Here is a 21,937-nt window from a genome sequence, read left to right on the forward strand (position 1 = left end):
GAGAAAAAAAAAGGGATGCAGAAGAAAGCTTGTGGTTTTTCCCCTGACAATGACATCAACAAATGGTTTGCAATGCTAAAATCACAATTTTTCCAGCTTTCAGGAACAGGCAGACTTGAATCAGAAAACCGAATTTTTCAACACAATTGTGGCATTTTACTAGGCCATACCCCTTTTAGACTATTTTTGTGCTTTCAGCCTCCTCCCAGTTAGTGACAGAAATGTGTGTGAAACCAATGCTGGATCCCAGAAAGCTAAATATTTCTGAAAAGTAGACAAACTTATAAATTCAGCAAGGGGTAATTTGTGTAGATCCTTCAAGGTTTTCCTACAGAAAGGCACAGCTAAAATAACACAAATATTGATATTGAGGTGCAAAAAGAGCCATTTCTGTCCACGTTTCCTTCTATAACTTTTCCAGTTATGGCCGATTTTTGAAAGCAATATATTGTTACATCTGCTGGACTCTTCTGGTTGCGGGTATATATAGGGCTTGTAGGTTCATCAAGAACCCTAGGTACCCAGAGCCAATAAAGGAGCTGCAGCTTGCAATGGGTTTTCATTGTATACCGGGTATGCAGCAATTCATTTGATGAAATGTAAAAAGTGAAAAATAGGTATCAAGAAAATCTTTGTATTTCCAAAATGGCACAAGATAAAGTGTTGAGAAGCAGTCGTTATTTGCACATTCCGGGGTTCCCACACTTGCATGTGAACTACAGGGCATTTCCCAAATAGACGTCTTTTTTACACACTGTCTTACATTTAGAAGGAAATATGGAGAGAAAGACAAGGAGCAATAACACTTGTTCGCTATTTTGTGTTCCCTCAAGTCTCCCGATGAAAATGGTACCTCACTTGTGTGGTTAGGCTCGCGACAGGAAACGCAACATGGACACATTACATTTTTACATTGAAATCTGATGTGTTTTTTAGATAGTGCCTAGCTGTGGATTTTGGCCTCTAGCTCAGCAGGCACCAAGGGAACCCTCCCAAACCTATTCATGTTTGAAAACTAGACACCTAGGGGAATCCAGGATGGGGTGACTTGTTGGGCTCTCACCAGGTTCTGTTACCGAGAATCCTTTGCACACCTCAAAATTTGGCTAAAACAACACTTTTTTCTCACATTTCGGTGATAGAAAGTTCTGGAATCTGAGAGGAGCCACAAATTCCCTTCCACCCAGTATTCCCCCAAGTCTCCCGATAAAAATGGTACCTCACTTGCATTCGTTGGCCTAGTGCCCGCGACATGAAACGCACCAAAATACAACATGGACACATCAAATTTTTACATTGAAAACTGACTTGTTTTGTGGAAAGTGCCTAGCTGTGGATTTTGGTCTCTAGCTCTGCCGGCACCTAGGAAAACCTACTAAACCTGTGCATTTGTGAAAACTAGACACCTAGGGGAACCCAGGATGGGGTAACTTGTGGTTCTCTCACCAGGTTCTGTTACCCAGATACCTTAGCAAACCGCAAGATTTGTCAAAAATCACTTTTTCCTCACATTTTAATGCTACAAAGACCTGGAGTCTGAGGGGAGCCACAAGTTTCCTTCTACCCAGCATTCCCCCAAATATCCAGATAAAAATGGTACCTCACTTGTGTGGATAGGACTAGTGCCCGCAACAAATTATCAAATACAAAACAACTACCTGTTTGTGGGGGGGTTGGGGGGGGCACTTGAGTTTTTGGTCCTGGGCTCAGCAGCCATCTAGGAAAACCTACCAAACCCAGACATTTCAGAAAACTAGACAACTGAGGGAGTCTAGGGATGTGTGACTTGTGTGGATCTCCCAGTGTTTTCCTACCCAGAATCCTCAGCAAACCTCAAATTTAGCTAAAAAGTCACATTTTTCCCACATTTCTGTGTGGGATCACCGCATTGGCACAAATTTCGTACTACCAAACGACCCCCTCAGTCTACCATTAAAAATGATACTTCACTTGTGTAGGTGGGCCATGTGCCTGTGACAGGGAAGAGCCAAGAACATGTTGAAATTGAGGGGGAACCAAAGCGGGTCCAAAAGGGCAGTTCGAAAAAAAGTTTTTTAAGCTGACAAGTGGGGCAAAGTTTTTATCGGTATAGATCCGATAATGCTGGGTGGTAGGAATTTTGTGGATTCCTGCAGATTCCGGAAGGTCCGATCAGAAAAATGTGGGGAAAATGTGTGACTTCAAGCAAAGTTGGAGGTTTGCAGGGCATTGTGGGTAAGAAAATGGTGTGTGGTGCATGTGAAGCACACCACCCTGGACTCACTCACATGTTTAGTTTTCAGATGTGTCTGGGTCTCGTAGATTTTTCTACATAGCAGCGTCCCAAAGTCCAAAAAGTGCAGTGTTCCCCATTCCAAGTGGGATGATTTTGAGAGTTATACAAGCTTTCATTGCCAAAATGTAAAACCAAAACCCAAAATAATAAAATGTCCTCTTGCTTGCAATTGGGATAGGATCTTGTAGTGTGCGGGGGGAGCTGAAAGACTGTTAAAACCCCCTTCAGTTGGGGTGGGGGCATAACCATGCCCTTACTGGTTGGTAGTCACCACCCCACTATTTTGTATTATTTTCAATTCCCTGGCATCTGGTTGGCTTTCTGCATCCCCCTAACCCCCCCCACCCCCTCAGGAGTGGATCGGGGGTAATTGACCAATCTGCAGAACAGCTTTGTCCCCATTTATTTGGAGTGGGGATCTGGCCATAACCCCACACTCTTTTTTTGAAAATAAATTCTTCTTCCCTGGTCTCTGGTGGGCCTTCTGCCTGGGGGACAGAAATGGGCAAAAATAAAGTCACCCCCACCCCACCCCCAGAGGAGCGACCCTTGCCTAAGGGGTTGCTCCCCTTGCGTGAAATTGGCGCAAAAAAAAAAATCCCTGGCGTCTAGTGGTTTCTGCCCCCCTTGGAGGCACATTGGCCTAAGAAAAAAAGCCGAAATGGGCTAAAATAAAATTGACCCACAGGGGATCGACCCTTGCCTAAGGGGCCGCTCCCCATTAATAAAAAAAATAAAATCCCCGGTGCCTAGTGGTTTTGTCCCCCTTTGGGGTAGATCGGCCTAATTAAAATAGGCCGATCTGCCCCCAAGAGGGAGAAAGATCGTAAAATAAATTTGCCCCTCAGGGGAATGACCCTTGCCTAAGGGGTCGCTCCCCTTGTGTGAAATTGACATAAAAATAAAATACCCCTGGTGTCTAGGTGATTGGCATAAAGAAATGGCCGATAAAGAATTTGCCTCCCCCCCCCCAGGGGAGCGACCTTGCCTAAATTGTCACTCCCCACATCTAAAAAATAAACAAAATAAATGATCCCTGGTGTCTAGTGGCTTCTACCTCCCTGGGGTCAGGTCGGCCTAATTAAAATAGGACGATCTGCCCCCAGGGGGGGTGGGTGCAGAAATGGCTTAATAAAAAAATGCCCCCCTGGGGAGCAACCCTTGCTAAAGGGGTTGCTCCACTTCATTGTAAACATGTAAGCAAACAAAATCCTTGATGTCTAGTGGGCATTTTGCGATCGGGCTGCAGAAATGCTCAGAAAAACATCAAAGGAAAGGCCTTTCCTTTCCTTTGATGCCTCTTTGCCATCCCCCACCCCCGATCAGAAGAAGCGTTGGGTGCTGCCTCTGAAGATGTCACTGGGGAAGGGGGTTGGGGAGGGGGGCCAGGGGTTGAACAGGAAGTGATTACTCTTCCATCCCTGCCCCTAGGCCCTCGCTTCCCCTGAGGGCCAGTAGCAGGACATAATGGTTACGTCCTTGGCGTTCAAAGGGTTAAAGAAACGAAGAGGTCCTGCAGACTGCCTGATGCACATGCTTGATCTCCATTCATAACGCAGAATGCTCTATCAAGATACTGGCCCTGACATGCTCCAGTTCAGCCTCCCATACATGTGGACATAGGTGGCATCAAATTTGAACATGTCAACAGAATGAGATATGTCACTAATAGGGAAGAAGTTGCAAATTTTATTGATATCAAACTGTTTCCAGTGTAGGTGAATGCTAAGTAAGCCCCATTGCAGAGGGCACTTGCCTCACAGGATCGAATCCCAGAACACTGATGGGAGACATGACAATCACCCTTAACGAACCTGCAACCTTTTCTATTTGGATTCTTAACATTTCTGCCCTAAGTATACTTTCTTCAGTATTGGATATTTCATAGATTCATATGCTTGAATAATTACCGTGGGACTCCCACTTCAGTGACGGGGAATATTCAAGCATGTGAATCTATGATAGATACTAATACTGAAGAACTACAGTTAGAGGTAAGTAACTAATTTTCTTATCTGAATAAAATAAGGTCAGAACGATGAAAATCCAATGTACACAAGTAACGTTATGAATTTTTTAAGATTAAATCCCACTTAGAAATTCAATAGCTCCAACCGTTGTTGACAGAGTCATTTCCAATAATCTGATGCCACAGATGCCGGTTCCGGAGTCACACAGACCCCCAGGTACAGTACCTTTGAAAACGAAGAAACAAAGATGTCGCATGGAGTTGTGGAGATGAAGTGTCGCTGGAGACGTTGCGGTGTCAGTCCCTTACGGCGTCCTGGAAGGTGAGGAGTCAGTTCCATACAGTGAGGCAGGGGAGGCGAGGCGTCTGGTCTGTCCGGTTGCAGGGGGAGCTGGTGCAGCATCAGTGGTGAGGCGTCGGTTCCTTGTGACCTGGCATGGTCAATGAATCCAGTCGGTCAAGACGTGATGAGTCAACTTTGCAGTGTCACGATCACACTGCGTCATGTCAGAGGCGTTGCAGCAACGTCCGACTTGTGTTGCAGGCCGCGGTTGTTGCGTACAGCTATGTCCACGGAGCAAGAGCAGCCTGTGACATTGGTGCTGGTGTCGCTGAATTTGTTCCTGGCATTGCTGAAGTCGGAAAACTAGCTCAAAGCTAGTAGGTGAGTCCTTGCTGTCCCTGAGACTTCAGAACAGGAAGCAAGCTCAATCCAAACCCTTTGAGAGCACTTTTAGGGAAGGCAGAGTCCTTCCAGCAGTCAGAGGCCAGCAAGGCAGTAGGGCAACAAGCATGGCAGCAGTCCTTCTCAGCAGAGCATTCCAGATGAGTCCTTTGGGCAGCCAGGCAGTTCCTCTGACAGAGTTCAGATGTAGATCCAGCAGTGTCTGATTCGGTGGGGGTCAAAGACCCAGTTTATAGACCCAAAAATGCCTTTGAAGTGGAGTGATACTTCAAAGAGTGATTTTGAAGGACACAAGTTCCCCTTTTAGTCCTATCTGCCAGGATCCCTGTGGGGGGTTATCAGTCCTTTGTGTGAGGGCAGGCCACTGGCCTTTGAAATGTAAGTGGGAGCCCCTCCACCCTTCCTGCCCGGAAAAACCCATTCAGTATACAGATGAATGCAGATAAGACTGAGGGGGTATTTACAACATTGGCGGTAAAAGCCCCTTACCGCCGTGCAGAAGACCGCCAATACACCGCCGCGGCCGCGGAATTCTGCCACAGCTATTATGACACACATCCCGAAATCCGACAAAAATCAGACACCCACACAATTCCGCCACACCAAAGGTCAGTGATAAACTGGCGAAAACAAAACCTCCACCGTCACGCCAACAGAAATATGCCCACGCTATCACGAACCACGAATCCACGCGGCAGCCTTTCAACCGCGGTATTCCATTGGCGGTACACACCGCAGCGCTCAAAATACACACACTTCTACAAAACACCGCCACATTGGACAATTCGAAATACACGCACCTGATACACATACACACACCACTCCCACACACCCAATACAATATAAAACACACACCCACATCACCCACAAACCCCTACTACCAAAAATTCCAAAGGAAGGCCAGAGAGAGACAGCACCAGCAAGAACAGCATCCACAGGCACTCAACACCATCACTCACACAAATTCCACGCACAAAACACCACACACCACTACATATCACCACACTTATCACCACACACACCACCCCACACATCACCCACACCACCCCATGGCACGGCAAAGACACCCCAGGTTCTCGGAGGAGGAGCTCAGGGTTATGGTGGAGGAAATCATCTGTGTAGAGCCACAGCTATTTGGATCACAGGTGCAGCACACCTCAATTGCAAGGAAGATGGAGCTATGGCGAAGAATAGTCAACAGGGTCAACGCAGTGGGACAACACCCAAGAAATCGTGACGACTTCAGGAAGAGGTGGAACAACCTACGGGGGAAGGTGCGTTCCGTGGTCTCCAGACACCACCTGGCGGTACAGCGGACTGGCGGCGGACCCCCACCTCCTCACCCACAGCTAACAACATCGGAGGAGCAGGTCTTGGCGATTCTGCATCCTGGGGGCCTCGCAGGAGTCGGACAGGCCAAGGGAACCCATTCTCCACGAGGCCCTCTCCTCCATCATGGGAGCCTACCACCACTCCCAGGAGACGGTGGCAACGGTCCTGGCCAAGTTTCAGGAGACCCAGCGCATGCAGGAGGAACAGTATTTGGGGTTCAGGGAGGAACTCAGAACCATCAGCTCCGCCCTGGGCACCATTGTAGGGGTGCTGAAGGAAATACTTAACCCCAGGAGGGAGACTGTGGCACTCCAAGGGGCCCCTGACACTAGCATGGACGATGAACTGCCCACCACCTCCGCCGGCGCTATTGGACAGGAGGCACCGCCACAGGACCACCACACCAGCACCCCACCCCCTGCAGACGGAGAACCACCCCGCAAGCGGTCCCTGAGATCCAAGAACAAGACAGAGCACGATGCCAAGAACCCCGCCAAGAAATGAGACCACCCTGATTGTCAAACCACTGTCCCACTTTGTAACTCTGTCTATATTGGAACTGACCCAGCTCCACTTCCTATGCCCATATGGGCAATGCACCTGTGAGACTAATAGACTGGACTCTGCCATGGATATTCCTCCACCATCCCCCCTCACCATTTTGCAACCCCCTCCAATAATGAGCACTTCAATAAACACCCTTGAAGCACAAAACAATCTGGAGTCAGTCTGTGATTTCGAATTTGTGTATTAGCAATTACAGTGACCAAATGCTTTTTCAAATGTAATGTCAACATACCTATGTCACACAGCTCAAGTCCATGAGGAATCTAAGCAGATGACACACGTTGGAAACCACACCTGTGAAACCGTAAGGGAAAATGACAACTCAGTGACCATACACTGTGTGAAATCGACAGACAGGATAGAGGTAGAAGTGTTAAAGTACTTGTAGTAGGCAGTAATGTTTTCTCACCTGTGTGTCACTGGAAATATTGCAGGATGACTGAGTCCCTCTTGTCAATGTCTTCTTCCTCTGCTTCCTCCTCATCACTGTCCACAGGCTCCACAGCTGCCACAACACCGCCATCTGGACCATCCTCCTGCAGAAAAGGCACCTGTCGTCGCAAAGCCAAGTTGTGAAGCATACAGCAGGCCACGATGATCTGGCACACCTTCTTTGGTGAGTAGAATAGATATCCACCTGTCATATGGAGGCACCTGAACCTGGCCTTCAGGAGGCCGAAGGTGCGTTCGATCACCCTCCTAGTCCGCCCATGGGCCTCATTGTAGCTTTCCTCTGCCCTGGTCCTGGGATTCCTCACTGGGGTCAGTAGCCATGACAGGTTGGGGTAACCAGAGTCCCCTAATAGCCATACCCAGTGCCTCTGGAGTTGACCCATCACATAAGGGATGCTGCTATTCCGCAGGATGTAGGCGTAATGCACAGAGCCAGGGAACATAGCATTTACCTGGGAGATGTACTGGTCTGCCAAACCTACCATCTGTACATTCATGGAATGATAACTCTTCCGGTTCCTGTACACCTGTTCACTCCTGTGGGGGGGGGGGACCAAAGCTACATGGGTCCCATCAATGGCACCTATGATGTTGGGGATATGTCCCATGGCATAGAAGTCACCTTTTACTGTAGGCAAGTCCTCCACCTGAGGGAAAACGATGTAGCTCCGCATGTGTTTCAGCAGGGCAGACAACACTCTGGACAACACGTTGGAAAACATAGGCTGGGACATCCCTGATGCCATGGCCACTGTTGTTTGAAATGACCAACTTGCAAGGAAATGGAGCACTGATAGCACCTGCACTTGAGGGGGTATTCCTGTGGGATGGCGGATTGCTGACATCAGGTCAGGCTCCAACTGTGTACACAGTTCCTGGATTGTGGCATGGTCAAACCTGTAGGTGATGATCAAACTTCTTTCCTCCATTGTCGACAGGTCCACCAGCGGTCGGTACACTGGAGGATGCCGCCATCTCCTCACATGTCCCAGCGGACGGTGCCTATGAAGGACAACAGCGACCACAGAGTCAAACAACTCAGAGGTATGTACCCACAGTCTACACAGAACACCATTCATACACAAAATGTGGCCTGTATTTGTGTTGTGAGACAAGGCCTAGGTATGTGTGACACAGTTGGTAATTAGGCCATGTGGGCCCCTGAAATGGCGGCTGCCTGACCTCTAAACTGGGACAATGGGATGTGAGGTAATTGCGCTGGCGTTGTACACCGTCGCGGTAGGCGGTCGAAGACCTCGGCGCAATGCTGCATTGGTTAACATTGGACCCAATGGGTCCCAGGAGCCAATGACGATGTACGCCGGCGGTGACGGTACGCACTGCCACGGACGTGACCGCCGTGGAAGTGACTGCCATTTTCTATCTGTTCAGTCACTCAATACCTGATCTTTGACAGGAGAGACCTACACTGCAAGTGCCGCTGTGACCTCGGTCTGGAAGAGACAATGGCTCGTGCGTCTGGGGAAAGGGCCCCTGCCTTCACTGCAGAGGAGTTGGAGAAGCTCGTTGACGGGGTCCTCCCCCAGTACACACTACTGTACGGTCCTCCAGACCAACAGGTAAGTACACAGGGAGCATGTTGTATGGGCTATGCCTGTGTGGCGAGGGCTGGTTGTAAGAAGGAAGGGGGCACAGTTCTGCGTGCATGAAGGACTGTGAATGCATGTGCCACATGGCAAGGGTAGGGATGTGGGCCACTCACTTTGACAGTGCAGTTGGTAATGACTTCTCTTCTTCCCCTGTACATGTCACGTAGGTCAGCGCCCACCAGAAGAAGGATATTTGGCGTGCCTTCGCCAAGGACGTCCTGACCCTGGGGGTCCATCACAGACGGAGCACCCACTGCCGTAAAAGATGGGAGGACATTCGCCGCTGGAGCAAGAAGACGATGGAGGCTCAGCTGGGAATGGCCTCCCAACGTGGGAGGGGTGCCCGTCGAACCATGACACCCCTGATGTTCAGGATCCTGGCGGTGGCCTGCCCTGAGTTGGATGGGCGCTTGAGGGCATCACAGGAGACACAAGGGGGTGAGTACACTATCATTCAGCTGACTTTGCGCGCAGTGAAGGTGTCTGGGTGGGGGAGGAGGGCTGTGGGTTTCCCTAGGCCAGGGCGAGTTCCGTAGGCAAGGCCCCTCTGTAAGGCAGCCCATTTGGCACCCCACCCCACTTCTGTAGAGTGCCAAGTACAGGTATTCATGCCCCTGTGTCATCTATGTGTGCAGATGTCGTCCATAGCCTTGTAGGCCATTTCCCAGGAATTGCATCTGTAGAGCCCAACAGCGCGACGTAGTGCAGGGGGCTGCTGTGTCTGTATTGTCCGCCAACGGTAGCGGTAAGCCATGCACTCAACCTGTCTTTCTTCTGTCGTCCCCCCCTTTTTGTGGTCTCCCTGTTCTTGTGTGCATTAGCATCATCAGGCGGAGGTACAGTGGCACCTTGAGCACGAGGGAGCTGCATCCCACATGGCCATGGAGGGCCACACTACGGACTCAGAATACACCAGTGGGACGGAGGGCGAGGGGAACACCGCGACGGTCACAGGATCTGCAACCAGCGACACAGACTCATCCTCCGATGGGAGCTCCCTTGTGGTGGCGGCAACATCTGTGCCCCCCACTTCTACAGGTACAGCCGCCACCTCCCCTACCAGCACCGCCCTCCCAGCTGCCCCTCAGCCTTCGCCACGTGCCCTCTCACCCAGGACTATGGGCATCACCTTCACCCCAGGCACCTCAGCCCCTGCCCCTGTCACCTCTGCTGCCTTCAGTGAGGAGGCCATTGACCTCCTCAGGTCCCTCACTGTTGGGCAGTCTACCATTTTGAATGCCATCCAGGGTGTAGAAAGGGAGTTGCAACGCACAAATGCATTCCTGGAGGGCATTCATTCTTGTCAGGCTGCCCTTCATTGAACCGTTCAGACTCTGGCCTCAGCACTGATGGCAGCCATTGTCCCTGTGTCTAGCCTCCCCCCTCCAACTTCCTCCTCCCAGACCCGATCCCCTGTACCTCTCCCTATCCCAAGCACACCATCAGACCAGCCTGCACACACCTCAACACACAAGGGAAGCTCAGGCAAACATAAGCACCACATATCCCACAGGCACTCACGCAAGCATCACACACACATACAGACATACCAACATCCACTGCCTCCACTGTGTCCCCCTCCTCCTCTTCTCCCTCCTCCCTCCCAGTCTCGTCTACACTCACACCTGCATGCACTACCACTACAGCCACTACGTCCCGCACCAGCACACCCACCACCACACCCCGCTCACGTGCACTCACCACCCCCACTACCATTTACACGTCCCCTGTGTCCTCTCCCAGTGTGTCTGTGACGCCCCTTTCCAAGATACACAAACGCAGGCACACACCCACCCAACAGCCATCCACCTCACGACAGACTCCAGCCCATGCACCTGCACCCAAATCCACAAAAGTTACACCTCCTACAACCACCACCTATTCCTCCACTCCCAAACCCCCTCCAGCTACCCATCCCAGTGTCTCCCAAAAGTGTTTCCTGTCCACCCTTAACCTATTTCCCACCACCCCCCACCCCCCGTCCAACTCATAGGTCCCGTACTAGCACCTCAGCCAAAAAATCTACGGGACCAGTTGTGCCTGTTGTTACAGGTATGTGGAGTGCACCGGCCACCAGGCCAGCCATTGTGGCACAGAGCCACAGCACAGCCAGTCTCCCCCCCCCCCTGTGAAGCACCAGAAGTTGGACAGTACCCGGCGGGAGAGGGGGAAGAGCCGCTCACAGGGGTCCCGGGGGAGTGTCGACTCAGCTGTGACTCCTCCCAAAGTGGGGAAGGGGCAGAAGAAATCTCCAAAGTCTGGGAGGAGCAGCACGGCGGAGAAGACCGCCATCATCCCCGCTGCCCAGGAGGCCTCCGCCAGCCCCATCGTCACTGCCCAGGAGGCCACCGCCATCGTCACTGCCCAGGAGCCCACCGCCAGCCCCATCGTCACTGGCCAGGAGGCCACCGCCAGCCCCATCGTCACTGGCCAGGAAGCCACCGCCAAAGTCACTGCCCAGGAGGCCACCACCAGAGTCACTGCCCAGGAAGCCACCGCCAGAGTCACTGCCCAGGAGGCCACCGCCAGCCACATCGTCACTGCCCAGGAGGCCACTGCCAGAGTCACTGCCCAGGAGGCCACCGCCAGAGTCACTGCCCAGGAAGCCACCGCCAGCCCCATCGTCACTGGCCAGGAGGCCACCGCCAGCCACGGCCCAGCTGGCCAGGAGGGCCCCGCAAGCCACAGCCCAGCTGACCCATGAAGGACCGCCAGCCACAGCCCTGCTGGGCAATGACAGACCTCCTTGGCAAGGACCGCTGAACAGGGCAAAGACCGCTGAACAGGGCAAAGACCGCCATGAAAAGCACTGCTGAACAGGTCAGACACTGGCAACTCAAGCACCGCTGAACAGGCCAAGGACCACTGAACAGGGCAAAGACCGCCATGGAAAGCACCGCTGAATAGGTCAGACACTGGCAACTCAAGCACCGATGAACAGGCCAAGGACCGCTGAACAGGGCAAAGACCGACATGGAAAGCACCGCTGAACAGGTCAGACACTGGCAACTCAAGTACCGCTGAACAGGGCAAAGACCGCTGAACAGGTCAAAGACCGCCATGGAAAGCACCGCTGAACAGGTCAGACAATGGCAACTCAAGCACCGCTGAACAGGGCAAAGGCCGCTGTACAGGTCAAAGACCGCCATGGAAAGCACCGCTGAACAGGTCAGAGACTGGCAACTCAAGCACCGCTGAAGAGGCCAAGGACCGCTGAACAGGGCAAAGACCGCCATGGAAAGCACTGCTGAACAGGTCAGACACTGGCAACTCAAGCACCGCTGAACAGGGCAAAGACCGCCATGGAAAGCACCGCTGAACAGGGCAAAGATCGCTGAACACGTCAAAGACCGCCATGGAAAGTACCGCTAGCCCATTTGCGGCACGGGCAGTGACGCAACAAGGACCGTCACGGGGTGAGTGCTGCACTCTGGGCACCAGTCCCCCTCCAGAACCAGTGGAGACCTGCATCCACTCCGTCTGTCCTTGGCAGGTTGAAGCACTCTGGGCACCAGTCCCCCTCCAGAACCAGTGGAGACCTGCATCCACTCCGTCTGTCCTTGGCAGGATGAAGCACTCTGGGCACCAGTCCCCCTCCAGAACCAGTGGAGACCTGCATCCACTCCGTCTGTCCTTGGCAGGATGAAGCACTCTGGGCACCAGTCCCCCTCCAGAACCAGTGGAGACCTGCATCCACTCCGTCTGTCCTTGGCAGGATGAAGCACTCTGGGCACCAGTCCCTCTCCAGAACCAGTGGAAACCTGCATCCACTCCGTCTGTCCTTGGCAGGATGAAGCACTCTGGGCACCAGTTCCCCTCCAGAACCAGTGGAGGCCTGCATCCACTCCGTCTGTCCTTGTTAGGATGAAGCACTCTGGGCACCAGTCCCCCTCCAGAACCAGTGGAGACTGTTATCCACTTGAGAGACTGTGGCTTTGAACTCCCCAGGATTGAAAAGTGGGCAACCCACCCAATGTATAGAGTTGAGAGACTGTGGCTTTGCACTCCCCAGGATTGAACAGTGGGCAAACCACCCACTGTATAGACTTGAGAGACTGTGGCTTTGCACTCCCCAGGATTGAACAGTGGGCAAACCACCCACTGTAGAGACTTGAGAGACTGTGGCTTTGCACTCCCCAGGATGGTACAGTGGGCAAACCACCCACTGTAGAGACTTAAGAGACTGTAGCTTTGCACTCCCCAGGATGTAAAAGTGGGCAACCCACCCACTGTAGAGACTTGAGAGACTGTGGCTTTGCACTCCCCAGGATGGTACAGTGGGCAAACCACCCACTGTAGAGACTTGAGAGACTGTGGCTTTGCACTCCCCAGGATGTAACAGTGGGCAACCCACCCACTGTAGAGACTTGAGAGACTGTGGCTTTGCACTCCCCAGGATACATCAATGGGCATGGAGCCCCCTCGTGGATCTGGCGTGGTGCACTCATCCGGCTGAGGTGCCCCTCCTTCCCTTCCCCCTGAGGTGCCTGTTGTATTTCAATCTGATGCCCCTGCAGTGTTCTCTCCGTTTGGATCGGGTATCTTGTGTGGGCCTCGCCCATGCATTTTGGGCCCTGTGGTCCACGGACTATGAATGGTGCAATACCTGCACTACTAATCTGGGTGTATATTTTGTTTATTGTTTACCGCCGGCCTGTTGGCGGTCTTACCGCCGCTTTAACACCGTCCGCCAGGGTTGTAATGACCACCTGAGTGTCCTGTGTTTATGGCTGCCTGTGTTGAATGCACAAGGGAAGCTGTCAACCAGCACAGACTAGACGTGGATTGGAGACAGGCTGTAAGGCACATATAGCAGTAAGTGCAGAGAAATGCCTACTTTCTGAAAGGGGCATTTCTAAATTAGTAATATTAAATCCAGCTTCACCAGCAAGCAGGATTTTCTATTACAATTCTTGCATTATTAAACATGACAGGGCCACTCCTTCCAGATCAGAATCTACCTTTCAAAAGTATATGAGGGTAGTCCTAATGCTAGCCGTTGAGAGGAGCAGGCCTCACAGCAGTGGAAAACAACTTTAGGAGTTTTTCACTAGCAGGACATGTAAAACACATAGTACATGCCCTGCCTTTTACGTACATAGCACTGTGCCCTGTGGGTTACTTAGGGCCTACCTTAGGGGTGACATATGTAGAAAAAGGGGAGTTTGAGGCTTGGCACGTAGTTTTAAATGCCAAGTCGAAGTGGCAGTAAAACTGCACACACAGGCCTTACAGTAGCAGGACTGACACATTGTTAAGTGGCTTCTTACATAGGTGGCACAATCAGAGCTGCAGACCCACTATAGTAGCATTTAATATAAAGACCCTGGGCACATGAAGTGCAGTTTACTATGGACATATAGATAAATTAAATATGCCAATTGGGTAGGAACCAATATTACCATGTTTAGAGGAGAGATCATATGCACTTTAGCACTGGTCAACAGTGGTAAAGTGTGCAGAGTCCCAAAACCAGCAAGAACAGGGTCAGAAAAATGGAGGGAGTCAAGCAAAAAGTTGGAGGATGACCACCCTAAGGCTGCCAGGTCTAGCAATAGTACTTTTACATTTCATGGCACCCCCCTTTAAACCTTTTCATAAAACCACCTTTCTTGGAAAACTTCTTTCCTGGTTGCTATCACATCAGCACGTTGAGTTAGTGAGGCTCAAGCTTTATGTTCTCATGAACCATATAAATATTTCGTAGCAATAAGGTGGTTATGAGAATTATTATGAAATTCTTGTCCAAAGATGTTTTGGATTTTCACATTAATCAAGCCATTACTTTGCTGACTTTCTTTCAGAGATTGTCTACACCAGCAGTAAGATCCTTTCACACTTCGGATGTGAGAAGTGTCTTACAGTTTTATGTACACAAAACAGAAGATATACAAAAGACCAATAACTGGTTTTCAAATGATTTTCCTGTACGTACAGGTTTAGCCACATGTAAACAAACGATATCCAGGCAGATAGTTTCTTGCATCTTGCTCTTACTATGTTACCATCAAGCAACCAGAACAATGTCTGGTAGACCAAAGGCTCATTCTACCAGAGGGAATGTGTCAGTGGCTGTTTTATTTAGGAATATTCTTGTTGCAGAAATCTGCAGAGGAGATACATGGAAATCTGTTCACACGTTCATGAGAGAATTGTTTGCAATCAGATGCTAGAACAGACGCTCAGGGAGGACAGGATTCTCTTTGCTTAGTTGTTTCTCAGTATTATCTCTTTATTTTCCTCTGCTGTTTGTAAGGATGGGATTGCTACTCTAGTCAGTGATTGTAATTATCAATGGAGAGTCCCAGAGCGAGAAGGAATGGTTTCGTGCCTGTAATCCTAGTTCTCTCTCAGAGGACTCTCCATTGAAATCATAAGCAACCCATTCTCCTTACCAGTGGAAGAGATGGAGATTGTTAATGGTCAGTTTATGTTTCACTAGTCATACTCTAGTTTGAACTGAGGTAACTGCCACCTGCTGGGCATGATGGGATATTGGTGGGCTGTGAGCATTTCAAAGCGTAGCATCACTTTTCATGTCTACGGAACTGCAGCCCATGTGGCTATATTGTCCTCGCCTTTCCTCTCCATTTCCTTTCAAAAATGTTTGTGAAAGACATTTCATGGCCAAAATTGCACAGCTCCTAGTAATTTTGTCTTTCTTTTAAGTATTGTGGACCCTTTTGGAAATTAAAATTAAAGGAGTTGGCAAATATAAGCTTCTTTATAGGCTGCAAAATATATTTTTCAACAAATTATGGACTATTCTTGGCCTTTCTGAAGCAAGACGAATATCTACAATGTTAAAATAATATATTGAAAAGAAGTGCACCTGGTTCTTCAGTGTGGCTATTTGGTTAAAATTCCTGCCATCCTACCCATCTTGCCTGACCAATTTCAAAAGATAGGGCTGCTTCAATAAATAAGTTAAGCTGACTTCCCTGGTGCTTAGAAGTCTAACAGGAACATGTTTTTAAGGGCTTTCTTCAGCAGAGGAAAGTGTTCTAAAACTTTTAAATGCCTAACCCAGAGCACACGTAGTCCGAAATTTCTGTTTGGAAGAAAGTAAACAGGAAATCAGTCTCTCTATACAATTGTAAAGTAGTCCCTAATCTCCTGAACTTGTGAGAAGTAATTGAAACTTAAGTTGGCAAACAGTACTAGTCTGACACAGTGACAGAGGACATTACCTCCGCCACCCTGATGGACTATTGTATACCAAATCTAGAAATTACGGCCAGCCCAGTGGTCAACTCTGTACTTTGAAAGGAACCACTATCATGGTGACTCCCTTCAAGGTACAAAGAGTTTGGTGGATGACTGCCATCAGTTTTGATAGCTGTTCAAACTTTTACATTTTTTTGTGCTTTTCAGAACCAAACTCCCAAAGTAGAATTTTATTTCTGAAAAAACAAAAACCAGTGACCAGTTGGTGACAAAAAAGGGCATTACACCTTCCGTCCCAAATATGGTAGATGGTGCAATATCCTTTGTCTGGCGGCCCCAACTCTATCAGGCCATCGAATAAAACGTTTGATGACAGAGCCAACCACAGCTGTGTTGACAGAAAGCTTACAGTCTTTCCAGCCTGTCTGGAAATGAGGGGGGCATGCCGAGAGTTTGGCAGACAAGGTACTCTGTCACATTCACAATGGCATACCCTGTCATTCAAACTCTAAAACTGGCACTTAGTATTATGAATATGTCTTTCATAATAGAAAAATATTTCCAGGTAAGTAATTTGCTTTCCATCTCATAGAAAAATAGACAATCTGCATACACTTCATGTCATTTAACCATGCCTTATTTTTTAGATTTTTCTACGATTTTCTTTGGAGAGATTGGGATGATGAGGAATGTTGTGAGAACTACACTGCTGTAATTGAAGAAAGAATTAAGCTGTAAGTATGTGTTTCTATGCAGTATAACTTTGTAAATATGTTATAGCATGGAAATTGTATTTTCTTTTTTTCTGTCAGTGAACATTATCTTTTTGAGAAAGGGACCCAATATTGAGATAATCTCTGCGCAGTGGGGATTTGGCTATAGGCCTTGCCCTGGGGACTCCATTCATGAGGGCGTTTTTTTTCTTCAATAAAGGGTAGGGAGGCCTGCATGGACTCCCTTCCTGAGCCATTATCAGCCATGGGGAGCCCAACCCCTGGGGCCCTTATTCAAATAAAGGCTCCAAGCCTTTCGTGGGGACCCCATGCCCCAGTGCCATTCTTTATCCCCATTGTCAGGGGCCTGGGGTGCTTATTTGGGGGAGAAGGACACATGGCATAGGGACCATACCTCCTGGTGCCTCACAATTTGTATGTGGAGGGGGTTTGCATGGCTCCTATCCTCAGGCTAATTCCGGCCCGAGGACCCCATCCTCCAGGGCCTGGCACAATTTTGAAGGTGGAGGAGGGCATGCGGCTCCCCTCCTCTTGCCGATCTTGGCCCAGGGACCCCATACTCTGGAGCCCGGCAGCATTTTAAAGAGGCAGGGGTGCACATGGGTGCCCTCCCCAAACCAATTTCAGCCCCAGGGACCTGGCTCAACAAAAGGTTGGTACCCAGGGCACCCGCCATAGCCTTGTTGGGGGCTGCAGGTGGAGCCTCAGCCCCAGCCAGCTCCCTGCATCCAGCATAAGTCAGCATTGCTCCTGCTCATAGGGAACAGCTAATAATGCTGCTATCTGCTGGCGGGATCAAAATTTAGATCTGTTTCCTTGCCCACATCACTACAATCAGGGGAACAGATCTAACGTCTGCTCCCAGCAGACTGGAGCATTTGTGAAGCTCCCGCCAGCTGGGAACAGACTTGGTGTTTGCTCCCGCTAGGCAGGAGAATTAAAAATGCCATGTGCCGGGGGTCGGCACCCGGGGAGGTAGCTGCTGAGCCAGCCCCAAGAGTGGGCTCACTTGGGCCCTTAGAGGCTCGGAGAGGGTGGCCACACAGCCCCCCACCCATAAATAATAAGACCGGCCCGGGGGTGGGGGTCCCCAGGGCCTCTTGAGGCCTGAGGAGTGGGGGGCCACGTGCTTACCCTCCCACAAAAGTTAATGTTTGCCCCAGGGGTTGGGCTCCCTAGGATCTGTATTGGCTCAGGGAGTGGGGGGGCACGTGGCCTCCAACCTGGGAGCAGACTTTCTGTTTTCTCTTGCTTGGCTGCAGAGCCTCCCTTCCTGAGCCTCCAAATGCCCCCAGTCCAAAAATATTTTATTAGATTTCCCGGGGAACCCACCTCCTGGGACAGACATTAATATTTTGTGGAGGAGGAGCCGCACAGCCCCCTTCCTCAAGCCTCGAGAGACACCGGCAGGCGGGAGCAATGTGGGTTCCTACCATATGCTAGGAGTTGGCTGGGGCTGTGGGGGCCTTGGGGCTCGCCGGCAGCCAAGAACTAATGTCTGATGTGTGCCCTGGATGAGCCCAGGGCACCCAACTTTAATGATGCAAACTAGGGGGGTGGTTTCCCTGAGGCCAGAAAAGGCTTCAGGAGGGGGCCGTGCACCCCCCTCCCCTAGCCTTGCTTTGTTGCCCACATTAGATATATAAGAAATATAAGGCACCAGAAAGTTTGTCAGTTTGTTTGATTGGAAACTCAGAAGCAGACTGCATCATAACTCAAGCAGCTCAGTGCTGCTCCAAGGAGTCCTCTACACCCATCTCAGCACAACCTGGTAGTTAAGGTAAGCGTTTGGATAATATAGGGAATACCATGTCAGCGACTACAGTTAGGCAGGCAATTTTCTTGGCACTTTTTGGCTGCTATGACAGACAGGTGTGATCAGATGTTGCTCCATACAAAGATTGCCTACCTGACGATGTAGACAAAAAAAGCAAAACAAATCCTACAAGAGGATGATAGAATTTAGCCAAAATAATGGACTGTGTGATGGACATCGCTTCTACAGGTTTTCGACAGCTGGTAGGACCAGCTGTTTTTAAGCTGTCAGGGATTGTTAAAAGTCACTTCATTTAGGCCCAAAGTCCAAAGTAAAATCTTGGAGATGCATATGATGGAGAGGCATTATTTGCCAAACGTGTGCTTTTTAAACACAGTGAACGCCCTTTCAAGGACCAAGAAACAGAGGGCTACTCCAGTGCTTAATTTGTAAATAAAAAGGTTCCGTGCCCTAAGCCCTCCTTTTAAACTTGCGGCTGCTGCAATTAAATGTGTGAACACAGAATACTGGGGCGGCGTAATTCTGAAGCCATCTCGGGCCTCTTCAGTCCATATAAAGCCACTCCCTGCCCCTTCAGCTCACTCTAGCAGCTTTCTGCTTTCTCCCTTTGTGATGCTTTTTTGTTTTTCCCTTCCCCTGTCTTTTCCATTTGTGTCTTTTGCTCGCAGCAAATGCTTTAGGCAGAAAAATAAGCCCCGGCCCTCAAAAATAAGTGCCGGTGCTCAGCACCGGAAACAACAAGCACAAATTAAGCACTGGGCTACTCTCCTACGGAAGAGGATATCAAGCATATTGATTTATTTTTTTTAAAATATATTTTTAATAACAGTTCGCTGTTTTACATTTCACAGGTACATTAATGGGAACATCTAATTCTTGTCATACACAATGTCCAAAAGGATACATCTCTCTACATAAGTTCACATATATCGTGTGTCATGGTTGAACGTACATCTTGACCATTATCTAAATTCTGTCATCTGTTAGTACTAGGATTCTAGTGTTGCTTTCTTTGAAGGTCTTGCTCATTGTCATTCTATTGTTACCCATTCGTTTTATATGCTCTCATAACAGCTTTAACTTAAAATTAAACTATGTACACACTTGGTGGCCTTTTGTGGGTGGTTTTGGTGTTGGGTAATGGGGATCATTCCCTGAGGGCGCCATACTTGGGGAGATAGCTATCCAACCTTATATTTTTTCCTACTGGTTTTTGCGAGAGAGTGTGACCAACCCCGCACTGCCCCCCTGTGGCTTATTGTGAGCTGTCGGTTTTCTCGTCTAACTGTTTCATTGATGTTTTTCTCTCCCCCACAGGTGGTATTGTTGGGTGTATCCCTTATCACATTTCTGTATTCACTCAGGACTCTGTTTCTGTTGGTGCTGTATTGGGAGTTAATGGTCCTTTCCCTCTACTATCCCAGCTCATCATTAGTTCTTCCCACCCTGGGGCTATGGGGGTCTGACGGATACCCTTTGCTTCTTCAGTCTTCAAGACCTGTAATTCCGCCCTACTCCACTTCGCGACGTCGCTTTTCCATTCAGCGAGTGAGGGGTTGCTAGGGGCCTTCCAACCCCTCATAATCAATCTCTTGTAGAGGGCCAGTGCGAGATCCAGGAAGCGACTCTTAACCTTCCCTCGTAGGGTATCCGTCTTTAGGCCCAGCAGACATATATCGGGGGTAGACGGCAGTTCCGTGTCATATAGCCCTGACATGAACTCTATCATTGCCCTCCAGCCAATCTGTAACACTGTGCATTTCCACATCATGTGGTCAAAGTCTGCCTCGCTCTCACCACATCTGGGGCACGTCCTGGGGGTCCCCCAATATATACGGAACAGTCGGTGAGGAGTAAGATACGTTCTATGCAGGTAGTTATATTGGATGTATTGTAAGCGGGTATTACGCGAGATCCTCCGGGGATAAGCCAGAGCTCTGTTCCAATCTGTCTCGGACAATACATGTCCGATCGTTTTCTCCCACCTCTCCCTCAGTGAGTGCATGGGATCCAGTGCAGCCTCTATCTGGGCTCGGTATATTTTCGTAATCAAGTGGGGTTCTTCCCCCGATGTCAGTAGGAGGTGTAACACTCCGTGGATCCTAGGTTCCGCATTAATCGTATTCCAATGGTCTTTCAGAGTATGCACTAACCTCCTGTACATCAAAAATTGACCCTGAGGGACCCCCTTTCCTACCAAGTCGACGAAGTTCTGCAGTACCCCTTCCTTAAAAAGTTCTCCCACCGTCACCACTCCTGCACCCGTTCATGGGCCTATCCCTCGGCCCCCGGAACTGGTTCCCTTCGGGTCCACAACTAAGACCGAAAGTGGTAGCGCCGGAGATTAGGGTGGACTAACTCCGGTCCTACTCATACATCTTTTCCAGCACGACGTCGCAGCGTTAGTCATTAAGTTGTCTCCGAGGGGGAATACCCTCTTCCTTATCATACGTGCTATCATTCGGTCTATGTTCAGCGAACCATGGGAAGTAAACAAGTCCAGTTGCCCTTTGCCCACCATCCAGCCGGCCACCCACTGCAGTTGGGATGCCAAGTAATATGCCTCGAAGTCTGGAGCCCCCAGTCCGCCCGCATGCGTCGGTCTGCACATAGTAGTCAGTTCTGTGCGCCTACGACCCTCGTCCCATATCAATTCCCAAAGCAGAGCGTTCAATTCACGGAACCACGCAGGGGGGATCCATAACGGTAGGTTAGCAAAGAAGTAGAGAAGGCGGGGAAGCATCACCATTTTAGACAATGCTACTCTGGCCATTGTTGTTAGTTTCAGTGATCGCCAGAACCCGATCGAGGAGCGCAGAGAACAGAGCGCCCTACCCAAGTTGCCATCTCGGAGGTCACCCAGCCCATGGAATATTTGGATCCCCAAATATTTAAAGGTCCGTGGGGCCCAGTTCACATCTCCTGGACACGTTTCGGGGCACTTGTAGTTTGGTAGCATGGGAAATACAAATGTTTTGCCTCGGTTAAGGCGAAGCCCCGACAGTTCCCCAAAGTCCTCTAGAATCCTTAGAACCCACGGGAGACCATTGGTTCCATCTCTCAGGTACACCAGAATATCGTCCGCGTATAGGGAGATAACATGCTCGTTTAGACCCCAATTAATTCCTTTACCGACTCCCTCTTGTCGCAGCTGGGCCGCTAGAGGCTCGATTGCCAGGGCAAATAGAAGCGGGGATAGGGGACATCCCTGCCTGGTTCCTCGATATACCAGGTATGTAATAGAGATCGTTCTGCCCGTCTTCACCCTAGCTAGTGGGGAGGAATACAGTAGGTTCACCCAGCTTTCGCCTAAACCCATCTTTAGCATCACAGCTCTAAGGTAGTCCCACCTAATCGAGTCGAAGGCC

General features: G+C 49.9%; 1 protein-coding gene across 1 annotated transcript in view; it reads left to right on the top strand.

The window, feature by feature from the left end:
• SHCBP1L (SHC binding and spindle associated 1 like) overlaps window positions 1-21,937 on the top strand; it is a 1,202,144-nt gene that overhangs the window by 483,987 nt on the left and 696,220 nt on the right. The window contains exon 4 of the mRNA XM_069233348.1: window positions 16,706-16,792. Coding sequence (XP_069089449.1) covers window positions 16,706-16,792 — 87 coding nt within the window. The remainder of the gene's footprint in view (window positions 1-16,705; window positions 16,793-21,937) is intronic.

Source organism: Pleurodeles waltl, chromosome 4_2, assembly GCF_031143425.1.
Source record: "Pleurodeles waltl isolate 20211129_DDA chromosome 4_2, aPleWal1.hap1.20221129, whole genome shotgun sequence".
Classification (NCBI taxonomy): Eukaryota; Metazoa; Chordata; class Amphibia; order Caudata; family Salamandridae; genus Pleurodeles; species Pleurodeles waltl.